At 33.4% G+C, this 13,017-nt stretch overlaps 1 protein-coding gene across 4 annotated transcripts in view; it reads left to right on the top strand.

The window, feature by feature from the left end:
• The first annotated feature begins 2,558 nt into the window (after positions 1-2,558).
• The window catches only part of LOC129004929 (protein PTHB1-like), a 54,345-nt gene continuing 43,886 nt past the window's right edge, over positions 2,559-13,017 (top strand). For 3 of the 4 annotated variants that reach the window (XM_054433638.1, XM_054433640.1, XM_054433642.1), the window contains exons 1-2: positions 2,559-2,778; positions 10,361-10,636. In XM_054433638.1, coding sequence (XP_054289613.1) covers positions 10,374-10,636 — 263 coding nt within the window. In that variant the 5' untranslated portion in view covers positions 2,559-2,778; positions 10,361-10,373. Of the gene's footprint in view, positions 2,779-4,489; positions 4,543-10,360; positions 10,637-13,017 lie in introns of those variants that run through there. The other variant, XM_054433641.1, reaches the window with a different exon arrangement.

Below are 13,017 nucleotides of genomic sequence, written 5' to 3'. Positions count from 1 at the left end.
TTAAACATGTAAAATGTGAAGGTTTTGCATTATTGAGACTTGTGGATGGATTTTCATTAACAAAATAGCTTGAACATAACGAAGGAATACCACAAAGGTTCCATCTTCAATTACCCAAGCATTATTTTGCGGAAATTACTAGAGTCACACATAATTTAAATAAGTGTATTACACTATACTGAATGTGTTACATGCATTTATCAACAAGTAAATTTAAACAAGCATGGGTTATTGATAACTAGTTGAAAAACAAGTATTTACTCTTTAGGCAAGTATTTGCTGGTGGTTATTCACACCAAATGTATAGGTTTATGAGGGTATACTTCTTTGGAAAGGCTTTTTTAGAAGTACAAGTAAATACTCATGCTTATTCACTTCTGTTCAAGTAAATACTCAAATTATGAAAATTCAAGGCAAGTAAAAAAAATGCGAAGAACAAGAACTTTAACTTAGAAAATAAGAATGTGTCAGCTGTTACAATTTCATTTAATTTATAATTGATGGTTGATTATTACCTAATGACTACAAATTATTAAATATATTTTTTTTGCAAAGTTTTATTTACAATCTGTTTTAAATTAAACGATAAGTAAATATGATGACATTTATATAAATTAAATTAAAATTGGGGGAAAAATTATTAAAATGTATTATCTATACTAATAAATAAAAATGAGATGGTGTGTGTTTGTGTGTCTGTCTACTACTCAATAACGCAAAAACTACTGAACCGACTGGGCTCAAATTGCACACACATGAAGCTACAGTTCCGAGGATACATATAGAACTATTCCCGCTTCGATATTGTCCTAGGGCTCTGCCCAGTGGGCTTTAAAAAATTTGAGGTGAGAGATTTAAAAGTAAATATTGATTGATGGTATATCCATGGTAACAAAGAACAAACCTACAAAGTTTAAAAATATAAACAAGCAGAACTAACTGTCAAATGATTTTTTTTTTTTACAAGTATTTATTCACAATCTATTCTATACTAGAATAATAAGTAAATTTGATAACCATTTTAACATGGGTTAGTTACACTCCATCAAGTGCACTAACATACAAAAACTTTTAAAAAGTTCAACTAAAGACGATTTGGAAGGTCTATTGGATTAACTCTTTTGAGCCTATATGTAGCTTCACTATTGTCGAGGAGGTTAACTGCCAGGAAATTTGGATGGGTTTCTAATTTTCTTTGGTATTTTTCACTTCGTTTCTTTATTTCTTCTTTAACATAGGGTAATTTTGTATCTTGATGAATTACTTTATTTGTGACAAACCAAGGTGCTTGTAAAATTTTTCTCAGTGTTTTCGATTGAAACCTTTGAACTATTTCTATGTTTGAGTTGGAAGTGGTTCCCCAGAGTTGGATACCGTAGGTCCAAATAGGTTTCAATATAATTTTGTATAAAAGTAATTTATTTTCAACAGATCATTTTGAATTTCGACCAATGAGCCAATTTAGTTTGTTTGTTTTTAAATTTAAATGAAGTCGTTTGTTCCAAATGTGTGAATGCCATGTAAGCCGTCTGTCGAGGTCAAATGAGTTTTGATTTCACAATTCCACTCCACACAGCTGGTTCAAACATATTAAATACTGCACGAATATTAAAACAGAGAGGGTAAGGATTATAAATTTAAAATAATGATGTCACTAGCCCGAATGTAAACATTATTTAACATTACTTAAATGGAGCTGTCAAACAATATGTTAATAATTTCATCAGTTACACCATTTGTTTATGTTTATGATCTATTATACTGAGTCTGTTCTAATATATGCTGTAATAATATTTTACAGGCAATAATTCGTTGTAAAAGAAATCATTCATGGATATAGGAAATAATTAAGATTCTATAATCATTGCCAAGCCATTATCCTGAGTTTTATGAGGTTTATTTTTATTTTTGTGTAAACAGCAATATAATCCCCCTTCCGCAGCAAATTTATAGACTTAGTGAATTTCCATTTACCTGATTATAATTTCGATAAAATATGTTAAAAAAATTACCATATTCTTCATATTTATTTCAATTTTCCTATTTGTTTCTATTTTTCGGTTTGTAACTGATGTTGTGATAGTTTTTTTGTTTACAGTGCAAACCATTTAACACGTTCTTTTATTGTACCTTAAAATCTATCATTGGTTTTGTATCGTAGGTAGCCTAAATAAGTACTCACAGTATGAGTACTTTATTTTTTACTTATACTTATACTTTTCCCCCTCAATGAATTCGTGTATTTCACGAAGGTGTCGAGACAAAACTCACCGATTAACAAAACTCTTATCACAAAACTGAGCACTGGCATACATGCATTGTTGACAAGACAAGCCAAAACGATTAAGTTAGTACACCACGCGACCACGCGACAGACAGCATTGAATTTGACGTTTAAGTTCGGCACTGCTCGGTAAGATTCGGAAGCGTTCGGCACAGCGCAGTAGTGGGGGAAGCGTTGTTCCGATTTCAAATTCCGCTGTCCCGTTTCTAGACAGACGAAAAAAAGGGCGGTGACAGTCTGACGGCAAGGTCTCCTACCTAGGCTATCCAATTATCAATGTTATCATTGTTGACAAATTCCATTCTATTGTTATTCTAGGTTATTGTTTTTATCACAACTGAGATTTTAATTAATTAATTTAATTTTTAATTAGGCCTAGTTTTGGTCTGGGGCAATATTTTTAACTCATATGTTACTGACCTGTTTGTTCTCATGTAGCAAACTATCATTTTAGCCTATATCAAGCACACGCACCCTGTTATTTATTAGTGCAGGTAACTTTAATATACTTACAACTTAACCACTAATTTATGTGTTGAGATTAGGTTAAGGTTAAGATTAGTTGGTTAAGGTTAGGTTCAATTTAGAACAGTTTCATTTTATTTATAATCAGCTGGTAATGTATAATGTATAATAGTAAATGTAGGACGTAAACTAAAGTGCAACCAAATAAGCACAAAGAAGGGCTGCACTTTACGTCCTACACTCTTTCGAATGAAAATATCGATCGATGTATCGATTGTTTGATATATAATTTGATTAGTTCGGTAAGGTTAACCTAACCTAACTAATCAAACGATATATCGAATGAAACAAACGATAAATCAATATTTTCATTCGGATGTTTCATTCTAATGAGTGTAGGGTGTAAAGTAAAGTGCAGCCCAAAGAAGTAAAATACAGAGGATACATTCAATGGTACTCTTAAGTGGGGTCTAGCACCAGGCACTGGTATCAAAAGGAAATTCTACTTGTGGTCCCCTTCCGCTCTCCTTTCCCCTCTCGTCATCATGTAGGCCTACTACAGCGCAGTAGGTTGGAAGACCCCGTTTTAACAACTGCTGTTAAAATGGCCATCACCGTTCAAGCTCTTCTTTGCTAATGTAGATACCATACTAGTACATTTCCACCTCACCATACCAGAGCTATAAGCGCACAGTTGTCCCATAAGCTTTATATATCCTCTGCTTGTATATCCTCTGTATTTTACTTCTCCTTGCAGTAATTTATATCTGACTCTTTAACCTCCGGCAGTTGTTGTAATAGAAGACAGTCGTGATTAGCAGCAAACTGAACTGTTCACAAAATAAATAAAAAGTATATTTCAGGACAAATTGTGTTAAAATAGTTAAGGTTCAAACACTGATGTATTTTTAATATAATTTTTTGACACTATTTATATGTACCTATGTGCATGAAATAAATAAAGAATTTTTGATTTGATTTGATTTGAAACTAATTTCATAACAGAAAACAAGTAAAAAAACCTATCACTAGGATTGCCAATTTACAGTTTATAATTTTAGCTTATGGGGAAAGAGAAAGTCTGTGGACGACTGGGCCTTAGGCCTACAAATACAAATCAAATTAAAACTCTTTCGGTATTCCCATAAGACAATACAATTACCCTACAGTATGAAATACAGTAAGTGAAAATGCATAGGCATCGTCTGAGGCATACATTTCTGACTCTCATACAGCTCACAGCTGTGGCGTTCCTTAGGGATATATTTATTCATTGACTTCCGACAGGAAATTGCCAGTACATACAATAAATTACAAGAAGTTACGTATGCAATGTTAAAACAAATACTGTAGGCTTTTCAGTAAGTTTAACAAGTGAAAACTATAAATAGCAACAACGATTAGACATTAGGCCTATAGCAAGAGTTAACAAAAGCTAGGTATAAATGAACAATAAATTGTGCAAAACCAATGACTAAATCAATGTAGTGATCAGACAATGATATGAATATGAAAAGGATGTGGTGAAAAAATGTAATAACACAACTAGCTAACAGGCATGACAGTGAGAGAAATAGGCCTATGGTGGTAACATGGGATGAGCTAGAATCCAGAATTGCTGCACTAAAATTTAATTACACTAGAAACCAACAAACAAATAAATATACATTAGAATACTACTTTAGTTTTGTCCATTTTCTCTTCAAGGATTTCAGGCTACTGCAGAATAGGTCCACATTGGCAAGAAAAGAATTGCCAAGTAGATGTAGTTGAGCCACAGGTCAAAACTTCACGTAAGTAGTTGGTTCAATAGTGCATTTGAGCGAAGAGATCTCTTGACCTGGTAAGTTAGTTATATTCTGAGATTAATGGAGGCAAGCAAGTACGAACACTCGGGAGCTCCATTTATCAGTTTGTAGTGGAATCCCGTATCAGAGAGCTCACGATCAACCTCTAGAAGACACAGTTCAAGATGTTTCATCAGGTCTTCCAGTGGAACTTCGGAAAATGACATTCCCATCATCGGCCCCACATGTCTTACAAATCTCTGTATTCTCTCTAGTCTGACAATGTGATGAAGTCTTAGAAGTGTTTTGTAGAGAGTTGTTATTAAGTGCATAGATAATCCACTTCTAGCTGCATGCGATATCCATCCAAGCAGTCTACCAGCTCTCCTACAAATGACATCAATGGGGCAGAGATAGGCTGAGGTACACGCCTAAACCCATGACATTCTGTACATGTTTTTTTCCAAGTTAGTGTCTAGGATATTGTTATCAGCATGAAAGACAGTTTCAGTCCGATAGAAAGACGTTACCATGCATTTAGTTGCATCATGTTATCTTCACACCATTTTAAGACGCCATCCAGGGAACGCTGTAGAATAGTGCCATCATCATTGTCACTGATTTTACTAAACAACTTAATTTAATCCGCAAAGAGCAGGAAATTACTCTCAATAGCCTCGCCTATGTCATTAACAAACAGATTGAAAAGTCAATGTCCTAAAAGGGAGCCTTGGAGGACTCCTGACATAACAGAAAAGGGGTCAGAGTAGCCTCCACCAATCTTGATGATTGAGGATCTTCCTGTTAGGTAGCTCTTAAGCTAAGGTAGTAAAGGGTCGCATATTCCATAAGATTCAAGCTAAGGGGTGGGTACATTGGTGGGCCAGGCAAAAATTTGGATTAGGCCTATCAAGAGTTTTGAATTATTAAGATGTTAAATCTTTTGGAAGAAATATAAACCATTCAAATTAAAGAGTTTTTTTATGCGGAAATAGAGTGGAAATTTCATGTTATTTTGCTTGTGCCTTGGCTTTTTTTTTAAATCAAACCTCCTACCTTCTTACGGTCGCCATTTCAAGTAAAAGTATTATTAGTAGGCCTATTTTCACTTCTACATATATTGTCTCAACCACTTAACTAAACAGTCTTCTAGTCTAGGATATTCACCTTTTGTGGTCCTTTTTCTTCTCGTAACGGCATTCACTCCAACAATTTTGTTTTTTTTTCTAAAAAACCGTTGAAAAGCTTTTGCAACCTCTGACTCTACTCGTACCACTTTCTCCTGCCGTGATAACTTTTTCCTGCAATCAAAAGGGACTTGTATTTAAGCTTAATTTCCGTGACAATACAATAAATTCTGCAAATTCAGCTTTGGCCACTCACAACAAACAGCTTTAAAGAAAAGAACACAGCGAACTACAAAACTTATTGTGCAAGCAATCACTGCCAATCATATGATTACTGCTCAAACTAACCACCAAACCTACTGTGTTGCGTATGCCTAAGAAGGCGTTTTTAATGGAGTGGACTGTATATGAGGGGATGACTTAAGAGCAATTGACTTTCCTTCCTGGCAAAACTTTTTCAACGGCTGCAGACTTGATAAAAAGTTTAGGCTCCTTGAAATCAGATCTCATCATAATTAATACAGGATTTTGATGAACCATAACAACGCATCTAAACTTCACTACATACGGTATCACGTACTGTTATGGAGTTCATGTTTTGGGGCCTGAAATTGGAATTGCATAATTTTTTACCAACAAAGCAGGACTAGGCTATGAATGTGGTCAAATGTGGTCAAATTCACTACAATTATGGTCCACTCCATCCACAAAATACATGCACAACTTAATATAATTGATACGGCCGAGGCAATGGGCCCTCGCTTGTCAATAAAGTTCAAATTTCACAGGCACCTCAACCTCATGGCCAGATTTAATAAAATTATGCCAGAAGTTAATCAATTAGCAAAGAAGTACAGGGTGATGGCTGATGTGGCAAGAGGAGGAATCAAAATTGCACAGCGTAAAAATAGACCCCAATCGAAGTAAGAATTTTACTGCTTTCTGGAGAAACAGATATTTTGATCAAATACAAAAAATATTTAATCGGCCTCAAACTGATAAAAATTATGCATTGTTTATGACCAATGATGGTGATTTACTGATAGGAACCAAATACGATCTGAAAAATTTTCCTAAAGCAGATGGAGCCAGTTGTCAGTAATATTCACTCCCTCCACCAGATCATTGTTAGAAATTTTTTTTATAAGAAATAAAAAATACAGTTAGGAGTAAGCTTATAACTAAACATGGTAGACAGTTTTGTGAAAGTAATAAGAATTTGTTTTTAGATAGACTAAAAAATGAAACCTGGCTGGAAGTGTTTCAATCTCCTGTAGAACAAAAATATGATGTATTTATATATAAAATAATTTTATATTTTAACGAATGTTTTCCAGTGGTCAAAATTAGAAAAAGGATTAACAAGTGTCGCTGGTATAATGTCACTTTAAAAAACGAACAAGATCAAATCATCCAGCTTTATACCAAGGGCAGACTGCTTAAAAATACAAATACTGTAAATGATGCTAAACTAAAAAATAAAACCCTTAGGAAAAAAAATTAACAATGCTAAAAAAGAGTATTTCCAAAACAAAATCAATAACTCGTCTAATGTAGTAAAAACAACATGGAATATAATTAATAAGCAAGTGGGAAACAGGCGTAAAGTAGATAATATATCTAGTATTAAAGTAGATAACAATGTTTACTCTAGTCCTAACAAGATTTGCAATTTGTTCAAGGATTATTTCATTAACATTGTAGATCGTGATGTGATACCTAAATTAAATGAATATCCCAACTTAAATAATGCTAAAACTGACTTTTAACCAGACTTGACATACTTTAAATGTGAACCTGTCAGCGACAAAGAAATAGACAAAATAATAAGTTCTTTAAATAATAAGCATTCATCCGGCTATGATGATATCCCAATGTCCTTAGTTAAATATGTTAAGAAATATTTAATAAAACCTTTAGTACATTTAATAAATTCCTCTTTCATTAGTAGCATTTTTCCAGATAAACTAAAAATTTCCAAAATTAAGCCTCTTTTCAAGAAAGGAGATGAATCAACTATGTCAAATTATAGACCATTGTCGCTGCTACCAGTAATCTCTAAGATTTATGAAAAAACAATGTATCATAGATTAATAACTTTTTTGGAAAAAAAATTGACAAAGAGCAGCATGGTTTCAGAAAAGGGCGGTCTGCTGTAACTGCGGCGGTTGAGTTCATAGAATCTGTAATAAATTCAATTGATGAGGGAGAAAAGGTTGTAGGAGTTTTCTTAGATGTAACTAAGGCTTTTGACAGTGTCTCACATTCTTTACTTATTAATAAATTGGCAAAACTAAAAATTAAAGAATCTATGTTATCCTGGCTAAAAAGTTACTTGAAAAACAGAAAACAATATGTTGAGCTAGTTTACAACAGTCAAAATAATTTAGTTATTCAAAAATCGGAGATGAAACTAATTAACCATGGGGTGCCCCAAGGCTCAATTTTGGGCCCACTTTTATTTTTAATATATGTAAATGGATTACCTCAAGTCATTTCTGGTAATAAGGGAAACAAAATTTGCATCTATGCAGATGATGCCAATTTGAAAATAAGTGGCAAATCTGCCATAGAAATAGAACAATCTATTAGCAATAATCTAAGTGATATAAATATACTTCTTTAGTGATCATCAACTATTTAGGCGCCTTAAAATAAGAAAATAAATAGCAAAACCTAGAAACAATTAGAACACAGATGAAACCATTGTTGTTCGATAGTGAAAAGTATTGTGAATAACATATCAAAAGTCTCCAAAAATATTTTTGGTGGAACACCACCATTTTTCCAAAATGGCGGCCAAATCCAGTAGTTTTTTGCTTTTTATTGAAATTCTGACTTTCCAGTCAATATTGGTGAAAAGTCGTCAATACATTTAATGTTCCTCCTGAAATTACCTTTTAAATGATACCAAATACATGTACCTACAACAAAAAATAAACCCCGTAGAAATAATAAAATATTTAAAATAAAAATATTTTTTATAAATTAATGTAATAGTCCAAGCAAACTAAAAATAACGTACACAGGGATCGTATAAAAATTTGCAAGTAAACATGTTATGGTTTTATTTTTATTGTTGTGGTGTGCAGAGTGACATACCAAAAGTTGCAAAAATCAGTCCACGGGAAACCCCTAAATTAAGGAAAAATGGCGGCAAAAAACTACTGGATTTGGCCGCCATTTTGGAAAAATGGTGGTGTTCCACCAAAGATATTTTTGGAGACTTTTGATATGTTATTCACAATACTTTTCACTATCGAACAACAATGGTTTCATCTGTGTTCTAATTATTTCTAGGTCAAACCACATATTCAGGGGCCTAATTGCTCAATATTTCAAAAACAAATTTAATGCCAATCAGTGCCATCAACAACAACAAAAATAAATTAAATTCCATCTCAATTAGGCTACTATAAATAAAAATAAAATATCTCCAATAACTAACACCAAATTTTTAGGTTTGATAATGAGTAACAATTTAAGTTGGGATTTACATATTGAACAGATAGCTAAAAAGGTCACATCTGGTTTGTATGCTTCGTATAAATTATCTAATCTTTGTGATCTTAAAACACTAAAAATGATATATTTTGCTTAGCAAATATAAATTTTTGTATCTGCATCTAGGGAGCTACAAGTAAAAGAAATTTGGATAGGCTTTTAATTTTACAAAAACGAGCATTGAGAATAATATTGGATATTAAATGGAGAGAGACCGTCAAAGAGGAATTTAAAAAAATTGGAATAATGACTGTATACAGCATGTATATGAAGTAATTTTATATTGTAGACAAAATTTTGCAGACTTACCTCTATTAGGTGAATTCCACTCCTACAATACAAGAAATAGGGGTACTATTGCAGCACCTGCCCATAGAATAAGTCTATATGAAAAGAAAACTACCCATGCTGGAGGTAAATTCTATAATAAACTTCCTGATCACATTAAGAAAGAAAATAATTTTTTCAAATTTAAAAAACATTTGAAGTACCACTTGTTGTCACTACCTCTCTATACTCTTTAGAAGAATATATGTTAAATTAGTGTTTTATTTCTATTAGACTTGATTTCTTTATGTTAAGTTTTAGATAAAGTTTTTGACGCCATTCCATGTACTGATTTATGTACAATATGAAATAAAGACAATTTGATTTGATTTGATCACAGACCAATTATAACATCTCCTTTTACCATGTGGTGAAAGAGGCTTTAGCATGACCAAAGCTCATGAACAATATACTATTAGTTGTAAGACTCCTCAAAACTTTTTGGGCGACCTGTTGCCCATGAAAGGACAGGAAATATTGTATTCAAAGAATATTGTATTCAAAGAATTCATCAACCACGTTTTGTAAGGTGCTCAATCTTCATAATTATGTTTACCCTCCCCTTATTTAACCAAGATTTTTATAACTTCACTCTATTAATCTATATCAGCTAGCTGTGAAACCTAAATAACCTAAGTAACCATAGGTCGATTTTGCCGGATTCCACCTAGTAACAATTTATTTTTTAAACCTGAAGTTGTATATCTTCCCATTGTTTCTAATAATGATCGACTATAGGCCTACCAATTTTTAGGAATTCTATATTTTTTCCATATTCATAGTTGTTGGTTACTGGAACCAGAACTAACAAAAACATTACCTACCTACCTAACTTAAAAGAAATTAAATCTAATCATCTATTTCAGATAGGAAAATTCAATGTCTCTTTTCAAATCAAGAGAGCTGTGGTCCACGTTGTGTGGAAAAGATGAACATTATGACAACGGCTGCATGGTCGTAACAGACATTTTATCACAGGGGTTTGATTGTATAATTGTTGGCAGTCATAGTGGATTTTTAAGGATATTTCAACCGCAGCCAGACACAGAAATTGATCCTCAAGGATACCGAGCTACAGATTTGCTTTTAGAAATGCAGTTGCCAAGTCCCATTTTGCAGGTTGACTTTGGAAAACTTGTTTCGTAAGTTGTAAATTTTATTTTTTTAATTTGACAGCTATACAGGGTGTTTCCAAATTGTCTGGACATATTTTGTGGACTTGATCCTTGGGCTAAGACAAACATAAAATGCCTTATAAGTATGGGTCTAAAATGCCTTATAAGTATGGGTCTAAAATGCCTATATTTCTGTCTGTTGCCCTGTTTGCGATTTTTAAAAATTATTTTATATCTTGGAAACTTTTCAAGATAGAAATTTAAAAATCTATAGGCAAGCATGTTTCTTTAAAACCTTTTTTCTCAGCTCACGTGCATCACAGAGAAAATCTACGCATACTGTTAGAAAGATATTTTCCTGTAGATGTGCAGAATAACTTTATAAATTAAAATAGGCTCAAAAATAAGCACAAAAAATGAATTTTAAATTTCAAAAAATTAACCCTTTCAGTGCTATGAAACGATATATCGTTGTTTTAAAAAATCTCTAAGGGATATAGAGAGGAAGGTTATTTAAAAAAAAAATAGCAAAACGGCCATTGGTGACCTGCATGTTCATAGGATACACTAACAACCACTTAGCTAAAAGATTCGCCCAATCCGATGATTTCGAGGTGTATGTCTAAACCAAGGATTATCAACACCTCACTATGCCCCAGTGGTTGTAGTATATCGCTACAAACACACAGGTCACCAATTATTTGCCACACAGGACGGGATTCGAACCCGAGCAGACGAATGCCACTGGCCAAGTGACACACGCCCTAGCCTTCTCGGCTATCTGTGCTTGAAGACTGAGGAGTCAAAAACCGGTATTTAAGCTGACGCCACCGATTGCGAACAGATAGCGCTACAGATGGTTGTTCAATGCGTTACTAGGTAGCAGCACGGACTATTTAGATGAAATTTTTTAGTTTAAACACAACTGTGATCATAAATGTGTTCCTGAGACTTGGCTGCAAAACATTAGTTTCTCTAAAATGGCTATATTACGATAACCTCGTCCAACTAAATCAAGGTTAAATTCAATATTACATTGTAAACTATATGTCTTTTGATTTTATGAGATTTTGGTTTCAAATAATGCTATCAGAACATAAAAATTTATAGGAAAACCAGGAAAATTACAACAAAAACCAAGTTTTATTTAATGTTTACTACAAATACCGGGATTTATCTTTCTTATATATTTTCTTATTGCGTTATTATTCAAAATTAGCCTAATTAATAAAATAGTGACAACATGACAGTTAAAATTCAACAACAGGTAGGCCTATTGAAATTAAAAGGCAAACAAAAAAGTCTTAAAAAATATGAATTATTGGCCTAGCGCTGAAAGGGTTAACATGGGTCTTATGGGTTGCCATGCTGGTAATGAAATAACAACGCAATATTAACAGAAAATCAAAACAAATTAAAGAAATTCCTATCACATGTTTACTTTTAAAATGTGTACTGTATGAAATGCACTGTAAACCACGTTGGCGTGTGTACATTAATAATATTTGTTTTGCGGTATTTTAACCAGCAGTAAAGCAATCATAATCTAAAGTATAAAATCAAAATAATAACATAAACAAATTTAGTTTGTAGTGGTGGTGAGTCCTATTTTGCACTGATTGTGTGCTGTGTGATATGTCCGAATATTATATACCTACATACTTTTTGTTTAGTGAAATTTTTACTGTATTTGTTTGTTATAAACTTGAGTGACTTTCGAGTATCATTCTGAAATGTCTCTATGGCCCCTTTTATTCACCGCGGTTGCCCGCCGGGCGACCGCTGCACCAATGTGTCACATGCGATCGACCCCTATCGATTCACTATTATGTGGATAGTGTAACAGTGCTGCCAACCCTTGTTTGTTAAAACCTTTGTTTTTTTTAATGTATACTCCTGTTTACAACTGAGAACTGTCATCGATTCACTTCAACGGCTGCTATTTAAGCCTGAAATCTAGCTAAAACACACTCTAGTAAAATAAATCCTTTGTAAAAGTTTCAAATAGTGCCAGAGTGGTGTTCAATCAAAATTTTATTTACTGTAGATAATTTCAGACAAAATCTTTCAGTATTTATGTCCGTAACATGACATGAAGTCATTTTTAACGATGAGAGGTTCAGCTATGTACACGACCAAACAAATATACATACTATTGACTAGTAAGTAGTAGATAATGCGCACAGCCGAATGACTAGACCACGTGTATTGGTTGACACTAGTGACTTGGGTTGGTAGCAATGCGCCAGCGACGGCGGGCTCCCGCGTTGAATAAACGATCCCGTATAACACAATGCATATACAAACTGCTACCCGCCAGCGGTTTCTAAGTGCAAGCGGGTGAATTTACAAACCTCCGCGGGTATCCGCAACTTCTGAGACCGCTCCCATTTGAATAAAAGCACCCA

Source organism: Macrosteles quadrilineatus, unplaced genomic scaffold (genome assembly GCF_028750875.1).
Source record: "Macrosteles quadrilineatus isolate MER2022 unplaced genomic scaffold, UCM_ALF_1.0 Scaffold_13__1_contigs__length_4303367, whole genome shotgun sequence".
Classification (NCBI taxonomy): Eukaryota; Metazoa; Arthropoda; class Insecta; order Hemiptera; family Cicadellidae; genus Macrosteles; species Macrosteles quadrilineatus.
Note: the sequence above shows the minus strand (reverse complement) of the source record. Positions and strands in the feature narration are given on the sequence as shown.